This window comes from Arachis hypogaea, chromosome 13 (genome assembly GCF_003086295.3).
Source record: "Arachis hypogaea cultivar Tifrunner chromosome 13, arahy.Tifrunner.gnm2.J5K5, whole genome shotgun sequence".
Lineage (NCBI taxonomy): Eukaryota > Viridiplantae > Streptophyta > Magnoliopsida > Fabales > Fabaceae > Arachis > Arachis hypogaea.
The window spans coordinates 114,716,896-114,740,120 of record NC_092048.1 but is presented as its reverse complement, the minus strand read 5'-3'; the positions used below and the strand labels follow the sequence as shown (position 1 = coordinate 114,740,120).

Here is a 23,225-nt window from a genome sequence, read left to right as displayed (position 1 = left end):
TAATTATTCTTTCAATGAATACATGCAAGAGTACTCCCCAATGCCATAAAATGATCCACACTCTGATAAATTCAACAATGATTCATATTGTGGATGGGAGGATCAAAACTAGAAAGCATTTGACAGTTCATACTCCACTTATCAAGAGCCATCATCACTTGAGCACACCTTTAATTCATTTATGCAAAATTATCCAACCTAACCTCCCAGTTCCTCATTTGAAAATTCTTCATCATTTGACTATGCCCCAACACAAAGTTTCCTCCAAAATCAATACAACTCATTTTTCTAACCATAGAATTCTTTTCACCACACAGAAAACTCATTTCAATATTCACAAAATTCATTCCATACCCCTCAAAACAACTTCACCACAACACATCCATGTCCACAAAATTTCTCTCAACCTTCATCTCTTGAGCTAGCAGAAGATCTCCTTCAAAAGTCCAGAAAATTACTAGAAAGACAAGAACAATCCTGGAAAAGGCAAGAAATCCTCTTCAAGAAGATGGATGGGCACTTAGAGCAAATAAGGAGAAACTTAGAACTATCAAACATTGAGGATGAAGACAAATTTGTAGGTGAGGAAGTGGAAGAACAAGAAAAAGAGGTCCCTGTATCAAATGAAATTTCAATGAAGAATGAGGTTGTGGAGGTATTTGAACCTAAAACTGCATATCCACAGAAGCCACTTGAGATGACAAAGGAACATGAAAACTCATAACCCCCACAAATTTTCCTGAACCAAAGACTCTCAACACTTGAATCTGTGATTGAAAGATATGAAGAGGAGATGAAGAAATCTTGGGAAGAACAACAAACCTCCTCCATAAAAGTGCTATTAAATCAAATGTTGAATGCAAAGGAGGAAGTGGAAGAACAAGAAAGTGAGGAAGAAAATCAAGGAAGTCCACACTTAATTAAGGCAGAAAGCTGCATAGAGGAAGGGCTCATGGAACCACCAATTCAAGAGGCTATTGATGAAAAGAACACTCCAACAATCACACAACTACCAAGTCTTGAAATCAAAGAAGTGAAGGCAACTAACAACAACACCGAGAAGAGGATTGTGACCAAGCCAAAATTAATCATATCCATAAAGAAAAAAAAGGTCAACTGTAAGCAATCCTACCCCTGATCCAGCAAGCAAGTTCAATCCAGCAAATAACAAAAGGAAGCTTGCTGAGGAAAGACCAAGAAAGGGGACACTGACTGGCTTTTCTCTCCCCTTGAGGTCATTCCTCTTAATAAACTGGAAGAAGAGGAAGAAAGTGAAGAACAACATGTCAAGCTAATGACACTAAAGGAGCACTTATTGGGAGGCAACCCAACCTTAGGTAACATTTCATTTCTCTGCTTTGTTTATCTTCTTTCTTTGCTTTGTTTATTTTCAATAAAATTGGCATATGATTACATTCTAAGTTTGGTATTGCACTACAACAATCTGTTTTCAATCATTTTGGATGATTGCATTAATTCTAGATTGAAAGTGTCACACTAAGATTCTAAGTTTGGTGTGCCACTTAATTTTCTATGCAATGAATCCAGCAACACCACTTGTCTGCATAATCATAATGCCTTTGCAGGGTTATCTTTCTTTTGGTTTGACATTTTTATTTTTCTCTTTGTTTTAGTCATTTCTTTGTTTTAATACTTTCTTTTATTTTGCTCATTAACTGTTCTTTTTAATACCTCACCAAGAAATCCTTACTAGTGAAAATTCTTTACTTGGTGATTGTGTTATTAGCATAGAACAGTTCCTTTTGATTAGTTTTAGTTCAAATAAATTGGCATGTGATAGCATTCTAAGTTTGGTGTTGCTATGCAAAAAAAAAAAAAATTATTCCCGATCTCTACTGGATACTTGCATTAATTCCAAGTGAAAGTGTCACATTAAGTTTGGTGTGCCACTTATCTTTTATGCAATGTATCATGCACATCCCTCTTATTTTTGCAATCACAATGTCTCTGTTTCCTGTGCCTTCATTGTTATTTTTTATTTTGCTTGCTTAAAAACATGTACTACTAACATTTCATTGTGTAAGACACTCATGATCCATCATAAATCCCATAACCACTGCACCAATTATTGCTTGAGGATAAGCAAACACTCTAAGTTGGTATGGGAAGGGGAAGAATGGGAGGAAAAGGACAACAATAGAGAAGATGAACTACAAGGTGGTAACGTTCTTTTTTCCTCCTACTTATTTCCAGCACTGTAAATTGCATGATTATCTTTATCTTCTTTGTATGCATGTGTGTTGTGAATAAGCATAGTTTGATTTTTAAATTGTAACATGTTGCTGTGACATTATGACTACCATCTTGAATTTTTTAAGTTTAAAGCAATAAAGTATCATGATCATAAACAAACAAGGCATTAAAGAAGAACTTAGCATGGGCATACAAGTATTGGAAAGCTAGTATGATTAATTGTTGCTCAATTGCATTAGATTTTATTTAATTGAAGTTTTCATCTAGGACATTTTATGAAATTTTTGAAATCATGAAAACCTTGAAGAAGCAATTGCAAATTAAGGCAAGAAAAGAAAAAGGGAAATAATGAGAAAGCTGAAGGCTCTGAGTACCAATGACAATTCAATTATTAAGTACTTGTGGTATTTATGTATCATGCAAAAAGCTTGAAAACAAAACACTTAGAGTCAAGGTTAGGCTCAAGTGCAAAAGCACTCCCTCAAAGCTCAAGGCTCTGAGCATCAATGATTAGAGAGAGTAAAGAAAAGAAACAAATGAGCTTAAAGAAGTCCTCTAATTAAATGCTTGTGGTGCTTATGTATCAAGTGGTAATACTTGAAAACAAAGCATTTAGAATCATAGTTTTGTTATCAACTCATGAGTCAAAGCACCCAAAAGGAGAAGCTAATAAGAGAATGTAAATCTTGTTTCAAGGGAGAAATATAAGGAAAAGATTTCATAAAATAAGCTAGATAGAAGCATCAATCATTTACATTTCTTTTATGATTGTAGCATGCATAGAAAACTAGCCTACCATGAACATTAACTTGCTATTCTTCTCACCTTGGTTTGTCAAAACTTACTGCATGATTCTTTTCTTGCTTGGGAACAAGCAAGATTTAAGTTTGGTGTTGTGATGACATGTCATCTTGTGCATGTTTTCTATGCTTTTTCATACAAGAAAATGATGATTAGTGCTTAAATATTGAATGTTTTTGTGCTTAAATGGTATATTACTTTGATCTTTTGATTTTATAAACTTTGTAGGAAATAAAAAGAAAAAGAAGAAAAAAAATCACAAAATAAGCTCAAAAGGAGAAAAGAGGAATTTTTAGGCACACTTTAAAGTTTGAGCACGCTTTGGAGTCTTAGGTTACGCTTTTAAAAGCGTGGCCCATGATATAAACAAGGAGAGTGCTCATTTTCAAAGAGAACATTCCGTTATTTGAACAAGCATTTTCGGCCAAATTCAAAATTGGAATTGGAGTTTTGCAACCGACACACACGCGTGCATGACGCGCACGCATCGATGGAGAATCTGGAAGGAAGCACGCGAACGCGTGGGTGGCGCTGAAGCATGGAATTAACATTTTCTCACCCACGCGCACGCGCAGAGGACGCGCACGTGTGGGCAGCGTTCATGGCACGAACGTAGCGCTCATTAAGAGAACGTTATCGAAAACGCGTACGCGTGAATGAGACGCACAAGCATGGCTGAGGCCGAAGACAATGACGACGCACACGTGATGAATCCATATTTTACAATATATTTTGGTTTGATTTGAGTGAATTCCATCACATAAACCCATATTTATTCACCTAAATAGCATGCTTTTGAGATTTCTTCCTAAATTGTGCTTGAAAGTGAAAATATGCTCTTTTGTGCTTAATTTAGTCAATTTTATTCACTTTAATCCCATTTGGTACCTTGATGTATTTGTTAAGTGATTTTCAGGTTTCCAAGGCAAGTATGGGTTGAAGAAGTGAGGAAAAGAGCATGCAAAAGGGAAGAATTCAAGAAATGAAGGATTTGGGAAGCTGCCACCCCTGACCTCTCTGTACTAAATTGGTCATAACTTGAGCTACAGAGGTCCAAATGAGGCGGTTTTAGCGGCATTGGAAGACTAACGTCCGGGGCTTCAAAATGATATGCAATTTGCTATCGTGGACATAAGTCTACGTGTGCTTACGCACAGGTACTTGTGCGTACGCACAAGTCAGGATTCAGCATGTGTGCGGACGCACACATCTGTGCATTCGCACAGGTCCCTGCACGTGACTTCATTAATTGCAACTCGCTGGCAGCGATTTTTGGGCCCCCAAAACCCAATCCAACTCATTTTTTGAAGCTATTTAAGGCCAAATTGAAGAAGGATGAAGGGGGCAATTAGGTTTAGTTTTTATTATGTTTTCTCTTATTTTCTAGAGAGAAGCTCCCCCCCTCTCTCTAGAATTAGGGTTTTATTAGTTAATTTCCTTTTAATTTCAGCTTTTAATTCTTATTCTAGTGTAGTTTCATTTTGTTTCCATGTTCTTCTATCTTGTTCTTCTTCATTTCTCTTGTTATTTCCTTTATTTTGTCATTTTTATGCTTATGGATACTCTTTGTTACTTTAATTTTAATTAATGCAAATTTATGTTTCCATGTCATTTATTGCTTTCTCTAGTTGTTATTGTCACTTTCTTGCTTTGGTAGTTTTAGAATTTATTTTATTGTAATTTAATATTATTTTATTCTCATGCACACCAAGTGTTTGATAAAATGCTTGGCTTAGTTTTCACTTAGTTTTTCTCCACTCTTGGCTTGAAATTGTTGACTTTGGTTATCCTTGAGTTATTGATGTCCATTCTTGTTTGATATATTAGAGTAGTTGGTTGATTTGGTTTCCCTTGACTCTATGTGACCCCTTAGTGTTGACATAGGACTTAGGGATTGAAATTAACTATGCTTATTTGACTTATCTTCGATGTAAGGTTGACTAAGTAGGATTAACTCTTCATATCATCATGTGTTTGTGGTCAATGTCTAGGGTAGATAGCCTTAGCTCTCAATTACTTGCCAAGATGTTTTCTTGCATTTGAAGTTTCCTTTCCTTGCATTTAATTGCTTTGACTTTTATTGCTTTGATGTTTAATTTCTTGAACATTTAATTCCTTGGTTGAGAAATTGGGTGTTTGGGTGGAATTGAGTTGTGGATGTCCATTCTGCATTGTGTGAGATTAGTAAATTGATTTGGTTTCTATTAACGCTTCACTAAGTAATTAGTGAGTTGACTAGGACTTATGGATTGAGATCAATTATGTCTTTTGACTAGTTCTCAAGGAGGATTGATTGATTTGGATTGATTCCACACAATTGCCATATTTGTGGTCCACAACTAGGATAGGAAACCTAGATTACCCACTTCTTGCCAAGTGTCCTTTAATTGCTTTCTTTTCAATTCCTTGCATGCTTGTTTCAATTCTTGCTATTTACATTACTTGCTCTCTTACTTTTATTTCCGATTCCCCATGCTTCTCTCTCATAGCCAATGATTGTACACTTAATTACAATTTTTAGGGAAGAAAGACCCGGGAGTTAAATACTCTCAGTTAATAATATTTGTTTTGAATTGTGATAACATTTGATTAATGGTCAATTTATTGGGTTAGGACTATACTTACAACGCCAATTCCATTTTGATAATCAAATTCCTAGCTTATGCAAATTGGTCATTGTCAAATTTGGCGTCGTTGCCGGGGAGTTGCAATGGTGTAAAGTTATTGGTTATTGTAAATATGTTAATATGTGAATAGCTTGCTTTTTGGTTGTTTTTGTCAATGGTTAGGATTGGGATCCCGGAGGGCATTGAACATTCTAGCATTGGTGGGAAAGTCAAGCACAAGCCACCATAGCAAGGGCTCTCCCAATTGTCTAACTTAAAGACATTAAATAAAAGTGCTTAGTAACATCATTCCTACTCTTCTCTTTTTGTATATATTTTGACTTATTTGCTTTTTGTTATGCTCGATTAGCTTAGGATTAGTTTAATTTTGAGTTTTGTTAGGTTAATTTTGGTTTGGATCATGAATTTATGGGTTCTTGCATGTTTTGGTGTTGAGTTTTGATTGAACTAGGGCTTGGTACCTTAGAATTTTGAAGAAAAATTTTTGCAAAACAGGGCATCTGTGTGTACGCACATACTTGTGCATGCGCACAAAACAGCTACTTTTTGCTTCCTGTTCGTGAGCACCGACCTGTGCGCACGCACACACATGATTTTGTCCTCTGTTCGCAGTGCCAGCATGCCTAGTGCACGCGTGTTCCCCTACTTTCTACGACCTGTGCGTGTGCACACACTCGTGTGTACGCACACATACCCTTTTTTGCACTCTTTATGCAGACGCACAGACATGTGCATCTACACGCCAACTTGCAGCCACTCTGGTGGGAGCGTTGGCACAGCCTGTGCGTGTGAACCCCTGCCCTTACGCTCTTGTGCGCGCGCACGGACCTGTGTGCGCGCGCACACGTGATCCTTTCCAAAAAAAAAACACTTCTTCTGTGCGTGCGTACACCCTTGTGCGCACGCACACTTCTTACTCTCTCTTCTGCCAGGAGTGCTCGCATAGCCGGTGCGCTCGCACACCTTCCCCTTTCCTCATAGTGTGCGCACGCACACACCCTTGTGCGTGCGCACGCCCCTGTTTTCTCACTATGCCTCTTTTCTTCTCTTCTTCTCTTCTCTCCTCTCTTCTGCTGCTCTTTCACCCTATTTTCTACTTGTTCTTGTTCATTTTGTTTGCATTCCATTTTTATTTTGGTAATTATATTAGCTTTAGTTTAGTTGTTTGACAAAGAAATAAGTTGCAAGTGTTTGTTCAACATTGATTGGGTTGCTTCTTGCTTGAATTTGGTTTCAAGTTTGATAAATATGTGCACTGAGCATTAAAAGCCTTGTTTAAATGCCTAGATGAATTGTGAGTTTGATTTATATGTTGTAGCTACCATATGCATTGAACTTTATCCTTGTTTGGCATATTGAATTGTGCACTTTCACTTTGGTGAATTGAGTTGAAATTACTTGTTCATCTTGATTTTCATATCATATGGATCACATGTCCGGTACTTGTTTATTTTTAATGCTTTGCATTTGTTTGAGTGACTTAACTTGATTGCTATCAAGTGTATCACTTTTTGTAACAAGTACCTATACCATGTGACTTTTTTCTTGTGTTTTATGATGAATAAGTAGTTTCCTTTTCATTAATGGATCGGGTGTTGTTTATTGTGCTATTTTATATCACTCTTGAGCTTTCACTTGCACAATTTCAATGTCCAATATTCTTAATTCAATTCACTCTTGTTGCAATTGCCTAAGTTTGCTTGTGTTTGATTGATGCTCATTTATTGCTTGCTTCTTAGGCCATTTAGTTGAGGAACTCATGCTTACTTTTTCATTGTGTGGATGCCACGTTAGCCGGCCGTTGTGTGTATTCTATACCACTATACAAACTTCCTCAATTAGATGCTTATTCACTCTTTCTTTTTACCTTTTTGTACTACTTGCCCTATGAGTCCTAACTATACTTTGCTCTTCTTTTTGAGGATGAGACATAAATGCAAGGAGCCGGGAGAGGAGGAGGATACTGAGGAGGGAAATGCCGAGCATACATGGACTCTGCAATCTCCACACAACCCAAGCCCCCGCATCCACCAACCGAAGGTGGAGCTCTTGAGACACATTCTTCCTGGATTTTGTTTGTGCACGGAGGACTGTGCAACGCTTAAGTGTGGGGGAGGATTCGCCATTTTGGGGTATAAACTTTCTTTTTTCAAACACCTTGTACTTTATTTTTTTACTTCTTTTAGTAGGTTTCTTGTATATATTTTGAGTGATTTTGGTTATTGCGTTGCATTTCCTTCTAGTATATATGTCTTAGACTATTCATAGTTTATATCTATTGCGTTTTGCATCTTTTTCTTAGTATATATTTTATAGATAGAAATTGTGATTGGATGACGTGAATAGTATAGCACCTAGTTCAATTTTGTCCTAATTGTTCATGTTAATTTTTGCTTGTTGAAAATTAGGAATAGAACTAGAAAAGATTTTGAAATTGCATCCATCACAACAAACATACATACATACATACATATAGTAAATAAGTTTTGGTAAAACAACAAAGAATTTTCAAGAAACCCCTTTTTTGGGCATTCCATTGATTAAATTTGAAAATTGTTTTTGAACTTACTTGAAGTATCTTTTTATGCCAACATAGAAAAGAGCTTGAACAAATACCAAGTGAGATTTGAGCTTTAATTGTGTGGTTGCACATTTTCAACCACAATTTTTTGTTCTTGTGTGATAAACTCCTTTTATGATTGTGATCTTAGATTTGCTTTAGTCTATATGTCCTAGATTTGTTGTTTTGGATTGCATTTAGTATGATTGAGGCCATCTTTGTATAGCTCACTAACCCATATGGCCAACCCTTGCATCTTTCTTTGTAAACCACTTTTTGAGCCTTTAATTCCCCTTTGTTCTCATTATAAGCACATCATTCACCCTAAGTAAAAAACCATTATGTCCATTGATTGTATCTTTGATTAGCTTGGGTTTGAGTGTGTGTGTTAATCAAGTGTGGGGGGAATTTGTGGAAAACATTGGTAGTTAGTTAGCTTTGGGTGTTCATTGAAAATATGGCAAAATGGGTAACTACTCATACATCTATTGGTTAAACCATATGCATCTCTTTTTGTTGATAATAAGAAAAGAAAAGAAAAGAAAAGAAAAAGAAGAAAAAGAGAAAAAGAAAAGAAAGAGAAATGATAATAAGAATGTAAATAAGAGATGCATATGTAGTTGAATTGGAAAGAGTATGCATGAGCGAATGTGAGAAAGAGAATAAATGGGTAGTTAGGTTGTTTTGTTATGTATATGGCATGATATAGGATTAGGTGGGATACTTGAGCTAATCAAAGATCCAATCTATTAGCCCACTAAACCATATTAATCCTACCCTTATCTAAGCCCCATTACAACCCACAAAAGTCCTCATGATATTTGCATTCATGCATCAAATATTAGTTGATTGTTAGACGACTTGCAAATCTTTGAGAAACATGATTAAGGGAGGATTGAGTGATTAAGCCCTAAACAGTGAGCGACTAGAGTGTAAACACATCCGGTGAGGGGTTCAATCGCTCAATTTTATGATTCCATTGCTTATCTTGTATCTTTTTGCAAGTTGTTGAACTTAATTTTGAAAATTTCAAATCAATCTTTGGACATTGATCATATTGCTATATTTACCTTGTCTTGACCCTAAGTTCCTACTTTGGATTGATTGAGATTCTTTTGTTTGTTTTTGCCAAACTCAATAGGAATCATAGTATATATATAGCATTTAGTATAGTTACATGCATGTAGGTAGTTGCATTAATGATTACCCCTTCATCCATCTCCTTTGGTTGGTTTAGCATGAGGACATGCTTGGTTTAAGTGTGGGAGAATTGATGAATCCATATTTTACGATATATTTTGGTTTAATTTGAGTGGATTCCATCACATAAACCCACATTTATTCACCTAAATAGCATGCTTTTGAGATTTCTTCCTAAATTGTGCTTGAAAGTGAAAACATGCTCTTTTGTGCTTAATTTAGTTAATTTTATTCACTTTAATCCCATTTGGTGCCTTGATGTATTTGTTAAGTGATTTTTAGGTTTCCAAGGCAAGTATGGGTTGAAGAAGTGAGGAAAAGAGCATGCAAAAGGGAAGAATTCAAGAAATGAAGGATTTGGAAAGCTGCCACGTCGGACCTCTCTGTACTAAATTGGTCATAACTTGAGCTACAGAGATCCAAATGAGGCGGTTTTAGCGGCATTGGAAGGCTAACGTCCGGGGCTTCAAAATAATATGCAATTTGCTATAGTGGACATAAGTCTACGTGTACATACGCACACGTACTTGTGCGTACGCACACGTACTTGTGCGTACGCACACGTACTTGTGCGTACGCACAGGTACTTGTGCGTACGCACAAGTCAGGATTCAGCATGTGTGCGGACGCATACATCTGTGCATTCGCACAGGTCCCTGCACGTGACTTCATTAATTGCAACTCGCTGGCAGCGATTTTTGGGCCCCCAAAACCCAATCCAACTCATTTTTTGAAGCTATTTAAGGCCAAATTGAAGAAGGATGAAGGGGGCAATTAGGTTTAGTTTTTATTATGTTTTCTCTTATTTTCTAGAGAGAGAAGCTCCTCCCTCTCTCTAGAATTAGGGTTTTATTAGTTAATTTCCTTTTAATTTCAGCTTTTAATTCTTATTCTAGTGTAGTTTCATTTATGTTTCCATGTTCTTCTATCTTGTTCTTCTTCATTTCTCTTGTTATTTCCTTTATTTTGTTATTTTTATGCTTATGGATACTCTTTGTTACTTAAATTTTAATTAATGCAAATTTATGTTTCCATGTCATTTATTGCTTTCTCTAGTTGTTATTGTCACTTTCTTGCTTTGGTAGTTTTAGAATTTATTTTATTGTAATTTAATATTATTTTATTCTCATGCACACCAAGTGTTTGATAAAATGCTTGGCTTAGTTTTTAGTTAGTTTTTCTCCACTCTTGGCTTGAAATTGTTGACTTTGGTTATCCTTGAGTTATTGATGTCCATTCTTATTTGATATATTAGAGTAGTTGGTTGATTTGGTTTTCCTTGACTCTATGTGACCCCTTAGTGTTGACATAGGACTTAGAGATTGAAATTAACTATGCCTATTTGACTTATCTTCGATGTAAGGTTGACTAAGTAGGATTAACTCTTCATTATCATCATGTGTTTGTGGCCAATGTCTAGGATAGATAGCCTTAGATCTCAATTACTTGCCAAGATATTTTCTTGCATTTGATGTTTCCTTTCGTTTCATTTAATTGCTTTGACTTTTATTGCTTTGATGTTTAATTTCTTGCACGTTTAATTCCTTGGTTGAGAAATTCAGTGTTTGGGTGGAATTGAGTTGTGGATGTCCATTCCGCATTGTGTGAGATTAGTTAATTGATTTGGTTTCCATTAACGCTAGTCTTTCACTAAGTAATTAGTGAGTTGACTAGGACTTATGGATTGAGATCAATTACGTCTTTTGACTAGTTCCCAAGGAGGATTGATTGATTTGGATTGATTCCACACAATTGCCATGTTTGTGGTCCACAACTAGGATAGGAAACCTAGATTACCCACTTCTTACCAAGTGTCCTTTAATTGCTTTCTTTTCAATTCCTTGCATGCTTGTTTCAATTCTTGCTATTTACATTACTTGCTCTCTTGCTTTCATTCCCGATTCCCCATGCTTCTCTCTCATAGCCAATGATTATACACTTAATTGCAACTCCTAGGGAAGAACGACCCGGGAGTTAAATACTCTCGGTTTGTTTTGAATTTTGATAACATTTGATTGATGGTCAATTTGTTGGATTAGGACTATACTTACAACACCAATTCAATTTTGATAATCAAATTCCTAACTTATGCGAATTGGTCAATGTCAGCACGCGTATAGCACGCGCACGCGTCACAAGTCCAATTTCTGAAGGTCACACGTACGCGTAGGTGACAGTACGCGTGGACAGGCCAAAAAGCAAAATGACGCGCACGCGCAGGGGATGCGTACGCGTGGGTGAATGAACGCTGTGCTCAATTTGAAAATGCTCCATTCTCCTGGAAGTGCAACTTTGGCTCAATTAATCTAATTCAAAGCCCATCAAAAATTCAAAGCAAGCAGAGCCCATTGACATCACTCAAAGGCATAAGACACAGCTACAATAGGAATTTCATTTTATTTGTAACTTGTTTGTAATTTCATTTTCATTTTGTAAAGCCTATATAAAGGCATCAGTTTCATTTCATTGAGGTAAAGACGGACAGTAGGCTGCATTAGTAGTAGGCAGCAGTAGGAGTATGAGTAGGAGTAGAATAGAAGGCTCTTTGATACAGTTTTCTTTTTTTTTTTGCTCTTTCTACATTTTAGTTATATTGAATTCAGTTTATGCAATTTCAATTTCTACAATCCTCTGCTACAATTTCCTTTTTTGCAAATTTTATATTTCTGTTCATGTTCATCTGTTTGATTTAATTTTCCTGCAATTGTTCTGAGAGCTATGATCTAGTGAATTTTTCCTTTATGTTACTTGTCCTGAGTTCTGATTTACAGCTTCTTTAATTTTCCAGCACCCAATTCCCTTCACATTTGTTGCAATTTACATTTTTTGCTCTTTAAGTTTCTGCAAATTTACCTTTTGCACTTTTTACCTTCTATAATTTACATTTTGTCAATACACTTTTACCCAATTCACCATTGTTAGCTTAACTAAACTAATCACCTCACTAAAGTTACTTGATCCATCAATCCATGTGGGATCGACCTCACTCCTGTGAGTTATTACTACTTGATGCGACCTGATACACTTGCCGGTGAGTTTGTGTGGAATCGATTTTTCATCATCAGTTATCCTCAGTGCCGTCTCCCCTTTCATCGCTACACTTCAAGAGTTTCAATGGAGCCTCAGCCTCTAGTTTGAACTTGTTTCATTTAGCTCATTTTTTTATCCCTTTATGTTCTACTGCATGAATCTGTTTTGTTGAAGTCATTCAATTGAGTTTTGTTCTTCTTATTTCATTCAATTAGTGGTTTTGTTCGGTTTACTTAGTTGTTAAAATTTCTGAGTTAGGGTTAAAAAATTTTGGTATTTGTTTTTATGATTCTGATTTCAATTTCTGGATTTATGTCTCTTTTCATGATGTTCTATTTTTTATTTGCTATTGCTGTTTGATTTCTGATCATGATTTCAATTTCTGGGTTTATGTTTCTACTCAAATCTGGTATTTGTTTTTATGATTCTGATTTCAATTTCTAGGTTTATGCTTCTGGTCATGCTGTTCTATTTTTTATTTATTATTGCTGTTTGATTTCTGTTCATAATTTTAATTTCTGAGTTTATGTTTCTATTTAAATTTGGCATTTGTTCAATTTTTTATTTGTTATTATTGTTTATTTTTTTAGTGTGTTTGTAAATTCAGAAATTAGTATTGTGATTCTTTTTGAAAATTCAATGGTTATTGGTTAGTTTTGCTTATTTGATTATAAATTGTACCTAATTTATGCTATTTTTTGGGTAATTAACGTTAGTCACTATAAATTACAGAAGCATCAAATAGTCAAAGACACACAAGTGATCAAAATGTGCATAATATTAGTGATTATGTGGATGAAGACGCAACTTCTGATGCAGTGGATATGGATCAATATCGCATAAACTCTTGGAAAGATATTGGTAAGATTGATTTCTCAAGTCTATCTATGGAAAATATTTGTCAATTGCACTTTGTTGATCTTATCTTGGCATTCAAATTTTATAATTCATATGCCAAGACGAGGGGCTTCAGTGTACGAAAGAGTAGAAGTAGAATAGTTGATGGAAAAGTTAGAGAAAAAGCATATGTTTGTTCTCGTGAAGGATATAGATTAGAAAAATGGAACCATATGAAAAATCGAGTTAGGGAGCTAAAACCAGAGACAAAATGTGGTTGTATGAGTAAACTTCATGTTTTCTTCGATGTGGTAACTGAGAGTTGGGTAGTGAGAGATTTTTGTGATGAACACAACCATGAGCTTATTATTCCAAAGTTAGCAAGAATGTTAAGATCTTACAAGAAAATGACTGAGCCTAACATTAATCAAATGAACCATATGAAAGAGGTGGGGATTAGCATACCAAACATATTTGGGTCATTAGCTAGCCAATGTGGTGGGAACGAGAACGTTAATTTTTCAATTAAGGATATGCACAATCAAGTTGCGAAGCAAAGAAGACAATTACCTGATGATTTAACCTCTGTAATGGTTTACCTGGAAACACTAGCAGAAGGGATCAAAACTTGTTCTATAGTGTTAAAAAGGGCATAGAAGGAGTGTTTCAGCAAATTTTTTGGTGTGATGGACGGTGTTAGTTGGACTACGATCTGTTCGGGGATGTGCTAGCATTTGACACCACATATAAGAAGAATCGATACAGATTGTTGGTTGTAATATTCTCGGGAGTTAACCACCATAATCAAACCGTTGTATTTGGTGTTGCGATAGTTTCGAATGAGATGAAAAGCACGTACGTGTGGTTACTAAAACAGCTTCTCATAGCAATGAAGGGAAAGACACTGACTTCAGTAATTACAGATGGTCATCCATCGATGGCTATCGCTATTCAGGAAGTGTTTTCAAATGCACATCATAGGTTATGTGCATGGCACTTGATGCATAATGCAACAAGCAACATTCACAAACCTCAGTTTACGAAAATGTTTACAAAGTTAATGCTAAGTGATTATGAAGTTGGTGTGTTCGAACAAAACTGGGAGGAAATGGTTGGATTCTTTAGAGTGGAAGATTGGGAGTGGATAGTAGATATGTATGGGAAAAGAAACATGTGGGCTACCACTCATATCCAAGGAAAATTCTTTGCTGGGTTTAGAACGACTTCGAGGTGTGAAAGTCTACATTCTATCCTCAAAAGATATGTTAAATCACACCATAATTTGACAGAATTTGTTCAACACTTCCAGCATTGTTTGAGCTACATGCAACACAGAAAGGATTTGGCAGACTTTAAATCATCAACTGGACAACCTGTGATACAGACGCACTTTCAAAAATTAGAAAGGTCATTAGCTACCATTTATACCCGGCAAATTTTTTATGTTGTTCCGTTCAATGCTCCACAAGGCCAGCACATTGAAGGTAATATATGAAAAGGAAATGAGTTCTTGCAAGATTTATCAGGTGTCAAAATTTTACAAGCCTAACATGATATGGCATGTGTCTTTTCATGGAGAGCAAGATGAATTTAAATGCTCATGCATGAGAATGGACTCCATAGGTATTCCATGTAGTCATATACTTGCTGTTTTAGGTTTTCTAGACATTGCGGAGTTGCCAAAATCATTAGTGCTACGAAGATGGACTAAAAAAGTGAAGGAAGGCATTAGTGGGTATGATGACATGTGCGGCTTGATGGAAGATTCCTTGGCTATCAGTTGGCGTGCATGTTTGGCACATTGGTGTAAACAAATTATGAACAAAGGGTGCCTAAAAGGGGATATTTTTAATGAATCACGAGATGCATTGGTAAATATACTTTCATGGATTAGGGCTCATAATGGGGACAATAACATGATGGAGGGGCATGCAGAATACATGTATGAAGACCTTGCAAAGAATGGAAGTACTGAGATAGAGACCACAAGGAAGCCTAAGCGTTGCAACTACTATCGCAAGGGAGGTCATAACATTGCTACATGTTCCATGAGGAAAATGGATGAAAGGACTCCCTAATTTGATGTTGACGCTGAGGAGAATATTGATGGTGAAGACTACTCCTTCGTAGATGCTGAAAGTGATGAGTATGTTCACACTGAATGGTTTGAAGAGGAAGATGTAAGTACAATACATTTGTTGAGTATATTTTGTTACATATAATATTGTATAGCTAGCTCATAAGCCTTCCTATTTGCTGCTTTGATCCAGGAGTATTTAGATTCCTTAAGGTATTACGAACAGAGTGGTGGCGAGACTGAGTCCTCAATGGATTATGATTCTGGTGATATAAAATGTTTTAAATTTATTTTTTATTTTTTGTTATACTTATTTTACTCTTTTTAAACTTAAAAATATGTCGCTTAAATTTTAGGGGCAAATGATGATGATGAGGCAGAGTTGTGAACTATCCGTTGAAGCAAACAAAGACGGGTTTAAAAGCACTTTTTTTCTGTTTCTATTAATTTTACTTTTGGAACATGTTTACATCACTCTGAATCTTAAATACTTTAGAACAGGAGAATGAGTTATTCATTTTTTTTTTGTGAATGCACTTATATTTGGATGATTGTTACTGCTTAGTGTTTGCAGCCAAGAATGCTTTTTATTAATGTTAAATTGCTTTACAGCTAGCTAGACTTCATAAAATGAATAATACATGGTTGATTGTGCAGCCATTTTAGTGATTTTTGGATTTTTGATTCATGTTATGGCTTAGTTGGATTTGTGGGAATCAACGGATATCGTCATGTTGAAAAATAGCTTTGTGAGACGTAATGAATTCTATAAACTTCAGGTGGATATAGCATATGCTCCTTTCATTGAAAGATTTTAGCTATTTCTCATGGATGTTAAGAATTATCATATTGGCTTTGTGGTGCACGAAATTGTGATCTCAGGCAATGGCGCCAGAAACTCTGTACGCACGTCTTAATAAATCGTTTTTCATTCACAACTTCGATACAACTAACCAGCAAGTGCACTGGGTCGTCCAAGTAATAAACCTTACGTGAGTAAGGGTCGATCCCACGGAGATTGTCGGCTTGAAGCAAGCTATGGTCACCTTGTAAATCTCAGTCAGGCAGATATCAAATAGTTATGGAGTTTTCGAATATAAATAATAAATAGATAGAAAATAAGGATAGAAACACTTATGTATATCATTGGTGAGAATTTCAGATAAGCGTATGGAGATGCATTCGTTCCTCTGAACCTCTGCTTTCCTGCTGTCTTTATCCAATCAATCTTACTCCTTTCCATGGCTGGCTTTATGTAAGGACATCACCGTTGTCAATGGCTACTTTTAATCCTCTCTAGAAAATGGTCCGATGCGCTGTCACTGCATGGCTAATCGTCTGGAGGCATCACCCTTGTCAATGGCTGCATCCCATCCTCTTGTGAAAATGGTCCAAATGCTCTGTCACAGCACGGCTAATCATCTGAGGTTCTCGATCATACTGGAATAGGATTCACCCTCCTTTTGCGTCTGTCACTACGCCCAGCACTCGCGAGTTTGAAGCTCGTCACAGTCATTCAATCCCAGAGTCTTACTCGGAATACCACAGACAAGGTTTAGACTTTCCGGACTCTCATGAATGCCGCCATCAATCTAGCTTATACCACGAAGATTCTGATTAAGAGATCCAAGAGATACTCATTCAATCTAAGGTGGAACGGAAGTGGTTGTCAGGCACGCGTTCGTGGGGGAATGATGATGATTGTCACGTTCATCACATTCAGGTTGAAGTGTGAATGAATATCTTAGAAGTGAGATAAGTTGAATTGAATAGAAAAACAGTAGTACTTTGCATTAATCTTTGAGGAATAGCAGAGCTCCACACCATAATCTATGGAGTGCAGAAACTCTACCGTTTGAAGATACATAAGTGAAAGGTTCAGGCATGGCCAAATGGCCAGCCCCCAAAACGAGATCACAGGATCAAAAATACAATCCAGAATCCAGGATGTCTAATACAATAGTAAAAAGTCCTATTTATAATAAACTAGCTACTAGGGTTTACAGAAGTAAGTAATTGATGCATAAATCTACTTCCGGGACCCACTTGGTGTGTGCTTGGACTGAGCTTGAATGTTACACATGCAGAGGTCATTCTTGGAGTTGAACGCCAGTTTGTAACGTATTTCTGGCGTTCAACTCTGGCTTGTGACTTGTTTCTGGCGTTTAACTCCAGACAGCAGCGTAGAACTGGTGTTCAACGCCATTTTACGTCGTCTAAACTCGGCCAAAATATGGACTATTATACATTGCTGGAAAGCCCTGGATGTCTACTTTCCAACGCAATTAAAAGCGCGCCATTTTAAGTTCTGTAGCTCCAGAAAATTCACTTTGAGTGCAGGGAGGTCAGAATCCAACAGCATCAGCAGTCCTTCTTCAACCTCTGAATCTGATTTTTGCTCAAGTCCCTCAATTTCAGCCAGAAAATATCTGAAATCACAGAAAAACATACAAACTCATAGTAAAGTCCAGAAATGTGAATTTAACATAAAAACTAATGAAAATATCCCTAAAAGTAACTAGATTCTACTAAAAACATACTAAAAATAATGCCAAAAAGCGTATAAATTATTCGCTCATCACAACACCAAACTTAAATTGTTGCTTCTCCCCAAGCAACTAAAAATCAAATAGGATAAAAAGAAGAGAATATAGTATAAATTCCAAACTATCAATGAAACATAGCTCCAATTAAATGAGCGGGACTTGTAGCTTTTTGCCTCTTGAATAGTTTTGGCATCTCACTTTATCCATTGAAGTTCAGAATGATTGGCATCTATAGGAACTCAGAGTTCAGATAGTGTTATTGATTCTCCTAGTTCAGTATGATGATTCTTGAACATAGCTATTTTATGAGTCTTGGCCGTGGCCCTAAGCACTTTGTTTTCCAGTATTACCACCGGATACATAAATGCCACAGACACATAATTGGGTGAACCTTTTCAGATTGTGACTCAGCTTTGCTAAAGTCCCCAATTAGAGGTGTCCAGGGTTCTTAAGCACACTCTTTTTTTTGCTTTGGACCTTGACTTTAACCGCTCAGTCTCAAGTTTTCACTTGACACCTACACGCCACAAGCACATGGTTAGGGACAGCTTGGTTTAGCCGCTTAGGCCAGGATTTTATTCCTTTAGGCCCTCCTATCCACTGATGCTCAAAGCCTTGGGATCCTTTTTATTACCCTTGCCTTTTGGTTTTAAGGGCTATTGGCTTTTTGCTCTTGCCTCTTGGTTTTAAGAGCTTTTGGCTTTTTCTGCTTGCTTTTTCTCTCTTTTTTTTTCGCTATTTTTTTTCTGCAAGCTTTGTTCTTTGCTGCTTTTTCTTGCTTCAAGAATCATTTTTATGATTTTTCAGATTATCAAATAACATGTCTCCTTATCATCATTCTTTCAAGAGCCAACATATTTAACATTCTTAAACAACAACTTCAAAAGACATATGCACTGTTCAAGCATTCATTCAGAAAACAAAAAGTATTGTCACTACATCAATATAATTAAACTAAGTTCAAGGATAAATTCGAAACTCATGTACTTCTTGTTCTTTTGAATTAAAACATTTTTCATTTAAGAGAGGTGATGGATTCATAGGACATTCATAACTTTTAAGACAAAGTTACTAACTACTAATGATCATGTAATGAAGACACAAACATGGATAAGCACTTAACATAGAGAAAACGAAAAACAGAAAATAAGAATAAGGAATGAGTCCACCTTAGTGATGGTGGCGTTTCCTTCTTGAGGAACCAATGATGTCCTTGAGCTCTTCTATGTCTCTTCCTTGTCTTTGTTGCTCCTCCCTCATTGCTTTTTGATCTTCTCTTATTTCATGAAGGATGATGGAGTGCTCTTGATGTTCCACCCTTAATCATCCCATGTTAGAACTTAATTCTCCTAGGGAGGTGTTGATTTGCTCCCAATAGTTTTGTGGAGGCAAATGCATTTGAGGCATTTCTGGGATCTCATGGTGATGAGCTTCATGCGCCTCTTGAGCTCCATGAATGGGCTCTCTTGCTTGCTCCATCCTTTTCTTAGTGATGGGCTTCTCTTCCTCAATGGAAATGTCTTCTTCTATGGAAGCTCCAGCTGAGTAACATAGATGGCAGATAAGATGAGGAAAAGCTAGCCTTGCCCCAGGAGAGGGCTTTTCGGCTATTTTGTAGAGTTCAAGGGAGATGACTTCATGAACTTCTACTTCCTCTCCAATCATGATGCTATGAATCATGATGGCCCGATCCACAGTAACTTCAGATCGGTTGCTAGTGGGGATGATGGAGCGTTGGATGAACTCCAACCATCCTCTAGCCACAGGCTTGAGGTCTAGTCTTCTTAGTTGAACCGGCTTGCCTTTGGAGTCAATATTCCATTGAGCTCCTTCCACACATATGTCCATGAGGACTTGGTCCAACCTTTGATTAAAGTTGACTCTTCTAGTGTAGGGGCGTGCATCTCCTTGCATCATAGGCAAGTTAAACGCCAACCTCACATTTTCCGGACTAAAATCTAAGTATTTCCCCCGAACCATAGTGAGATAATTCTTTGGGTTTGGGTTTTTACTTTGATCATGGTTCCTAGTGATCCATGCATTGGCATAGAACTCTTGAACCATTAGGATGCCGACTTGTTGGATGGGGTTTGTTAGAACTTCCCAACCTCTTCTTTGGATTTCATGTTGGATCTCCGGATACTCATTCTTCTTGAGCTTGAAAGGGACCTCGGGGATCACCTTCTTCTTGGCCACAACATCATAGAAGTGGTCTTGATGAGCTTTGGAGATGAATCTTTCCATCTCCCATGACTCGGAGGTGGAAGCTTTTGTCTTCCCTTTCCCTTTTCTAGAGGATTCTCCGGTCTTAGGCGCCATCAATGGTAATGGAAAAACAAAAAGTTTATGCTTTTACCACACCAAACTTAGAATATTGCTCGCCCTCGAGCAAGAGAAGAAAGAATAGATGAAGAAGAAGAAGAAAATATGGAGGAGAAGAGGGAGTGGTGTATTCGGCCAAGAAGAGAAGAGAAGGTTGTGTTGTGTGAAAATGAGGAAGAATGGAGGGCTATATATAGGGAAGGGAGGGGGGGTAAGGTTCGGCCATAAGGGTGGGAAAGTGATTTTGAATTTTGAAGGTAGGTGGAGTTTATGAGGTAGGTTTATGGGGAAGAGTGGATGGATGTGAGTGGTGAAGTGGTGATAGGGAAGAGAGATTGAGGTGATTGGTGAAGAGTTTTGGGGAAGAGTGTTTATGGGATTGTGTGAAAGAGGGGTGAGAAGAAGTGAGTGGAGGTAGGTGGGGATCCTGTGGGGTCCACAGATCCTGAGGTGTTCAAGAATTTACAACCTTGCACCAAATTAGGCATGCAAAATGCCCTTGTACACAACTCTGGGCGTTCAGCGCCAGATTGGTGCTTGTTCTGGGCGTTGAACACCCATTTGTTGCCCATTTCTGGCGTTGAACGCCAGAACCATGCTTGTTCTGGGCGTTCAGCGCCAGCTCTTCTCCAGGGTGCAATTCTGGCGTTCAAACACCCAGATGCTGCCCATTTTGGGCGTTCAGCGCCAGAACCATGCTCTGTTCTGGCGTTGAACGCCAGCCAGATGCTTCTTACTGGCGTTTAAACGCCAGTGAGATCCTCCTCCAGGGTGTGATTTTTCTTCTGTTGTTTTTGATTCCGTTTTCAATTTTTATATTTATTTTGTGACTCCACATGATCATGAACCTAATAAAACATGAAAGAACAATAAAATTAGATAAATAAAAGTTGGGTTGCTTCCCAACAAGCGCTTCTTTAATGTCAATAGCTTGACAGTGGGCTCTCATGGAGCCTCACAGATGTTCAGAGCATTGTTGAGACTTCCCAACACCAAACTTAGAGTTTGGATATGGGAGTTCAATACCAAACTTAGAGTTTGGTTGTGGCCTCCCAACACCAAACTTAGAGTTTGACTGTGGGGGCTCTGGTTGACTCTGTTTTGAGAGAAGCTTACTGTGCCTCTTTTCCATGTTTACAGAAGGGTAACCTTGAGTTGTGAACTTAAGGGAGTCCTCATTCAATTGAAGGACTAGTTCACCTCTGTCAACATCAATCACAGCTCTTGCTGTGGCTAGGAAGGGTCTTCCAAGGATGATGGATTCATCATCATTCTTCCCAGTATCCAGGACTATGAAATCAGCAGGGATGTAAAGGCCTTCAACCTTTACTAACACGTCCTCTACTTGTCCATAAGCCTGTTTTCTTGAATTGTCTGCCATCTCTAATGAGATTTTAGCAGCTTACACCCCATAGATTCCCAGTTTCTCTATTACAGAGAGGGGCATGAGGTTTATCCCTGAACCAAGGTCACACAGAGCCTTTTCAAAGATCATGGTGCCTATAGTACAAGGTATTATGAACTTTCCAGGATCCTATTTCTTCTGAGGCAATGTCAGTTGATCCAGATCACTCAGTTCATTGGTGAACAAGGGAGGTTCATCTTCCCAAGTCTCAATACCAAATAATTTGGCATTCAGCTTCATGATTGCACCAAGAAACTTGGCAGCTTGCTCTTCAGTAACATCCTCATTCTCTTCAGAAGAGGAATACTTATCAGAGCTCATGAATGGCATAAGGAGGTTTAATGGAATCTCTATGGTCTCTAGATGAGCCTCAGATTCCTTTGGTTCCTCAGAGGAAAACTCCTTATTGATCACTGGACGTCCCAGGAGGTCTTCCTCACTGGGATTCACGTCCTTCTCCTCTCTTACAGGTTCGGCCATGGTGATCAATTCAATGGCCTTGCACTCTCCTTTTGGATTTTCTTCTGTATTGCTTGGGAGAGTACTAGGAGGGATTTCAGTGATCCTTTTACTCAACTGGCCCACTTGTGCCTCCAAATTTCTAATGGAGGACCTTGTTTCATTCATGAAACTTACAGTGGCCTTGGATAGATCAGAGACTAAGTTTGCTAAATTAGAGGTATTTTGTTCAGAGTTCTCTGTCTGTTGCTGAGTGGATGATGGAAAAGGTTTACTATTGTTAAACCTATTTCTTCCACCATTATTAAAGCCTTGTTGAGGCTTTTGATCCTTCTATGAGAAATTTGGATGATTTCTCCATGATGAGTTATAGGTGTTTCCATAAAGTTCACCTAAGTAATTTACCTCTGCTATTGCAGGGTTCTCAGGATCATAAGCTTCTTCTTCAGAAGATGCCTCTTGAGTACTGTTGGATGCAGCTTGCATTCCATTCAGACTCTGAGAAATCATATTGACTTGCTGAGTCAATATTTTATTCTGAGCCAGTATGGCATTCAGAGTATCAATTTCAAGAACTCCCTTCTTCATAGGCGTCCCATTACTCACAGGATTCCTCTCAGAAGTGTACATGAACTGGTTATTGGCAACCATGTCAATGAGTTCTTGAGCTTCTGCAGGCATTTTCTTTAGGTGAATGGATCCACCTGCAGAGGTATCCAATGACATTTTAGCCAATTCAGATAGACCATCATAGAATATATCCAGTATGGTCCATTTTGAAAGCATGTCAGAAGGACACTTTTTGGTCAGTCCTTTGTATCTCTCCCAAGCTTCATAGAGGGATTCAACTTCTTTCTGTCTGAAAGTTTGAACATCCACTCTAAGCTTACTCAGCTTTCGAGGAGGAAAGAACTTGGCTAAGAAAGCCTTGACCAGCTTATCCCAAGAGTTCAGGCTATCCTTAGGTTGAGAGTCAAACCATATTCTAGCTCTGTCTCTTACAGCAAAAGGGAAAAGCATGAGCCTGTAGACTTCAGGATCTACTCCATTAGTCTTAACAGTATCACATATCTGCAAGAATTCAGTTAAGAACTGAAAATGATCTTCAGATGGAAGTCCATGAAACTTGCAGTTCTGCTGTATCAGA

At 37.6% G+C, this 23,225-nt stretch overlaps 1 protein-coding gene and 1 non-coding gene across 2 annotated transcripts; both read left to right on the top strand.

Moving 5' to 3' along the window:
* Nucleotides 1-13,256: 13,256 nt before the first annotated feature.
* LOC112735264 (protein FAR1-RELATED SEQUENCE 5-like) lies at nt 13,257-15,734 on the top strand. The gene is made up of 6 exons (XM_025784823.1): nt 13,257-13,856; nt 13,970-14,753; nt 14,926-15,294; nt 15,385-15,449; nt 15,540-15,612; nt 15,703-15,734. The coding sequence occupies exons 1-6, from the start codon at nt 13,257-13,259 to the stop codon at nt 15,732-15,734; spliced, it is 1,923 nt and encodes a 640-aa protein (XP_025640608.1).
* Nucleotides 15,735-22,858: 7,124 nt separating this feature from the next.
* On the top strand, nt 22,859-22,966 carry LOC112739840 (small nucleolar RNA R71). The gene has a single exon (XR_003170776.1). It is a non-coding gene; the product is annotated as a small nucleolar RNA R71 (small nucleolar RNA).
* The last annotated feature ends 259 nt before the right edge of the window (nt 22,967-23,225 follow it).

Excerpts from the sequence above, each read along its gene's own strand:
- LOC112735264 (XM_025784823.1), top strand. The coding sequence starts at position 13,257 with ATGGATCAATATCGCATAAACTCTTGGAAAGATATTGGTAAGATTGAT. Across the intron at positions 13,857-13,969 it reads TACCTGATGATTTAACCTCT|TTGGACTACGATCTGTTCGG; the intron begins GTAATGGTTTAC and ends GGACGGTGTTAG. Across the intron at positions 15,613-15,702 it reads CTCAATGGATTATGATTCTG|GGGCAAATGATGATGATGAG; the intron begins GTGATATAAAAT and ends CTTAAATTTTAG.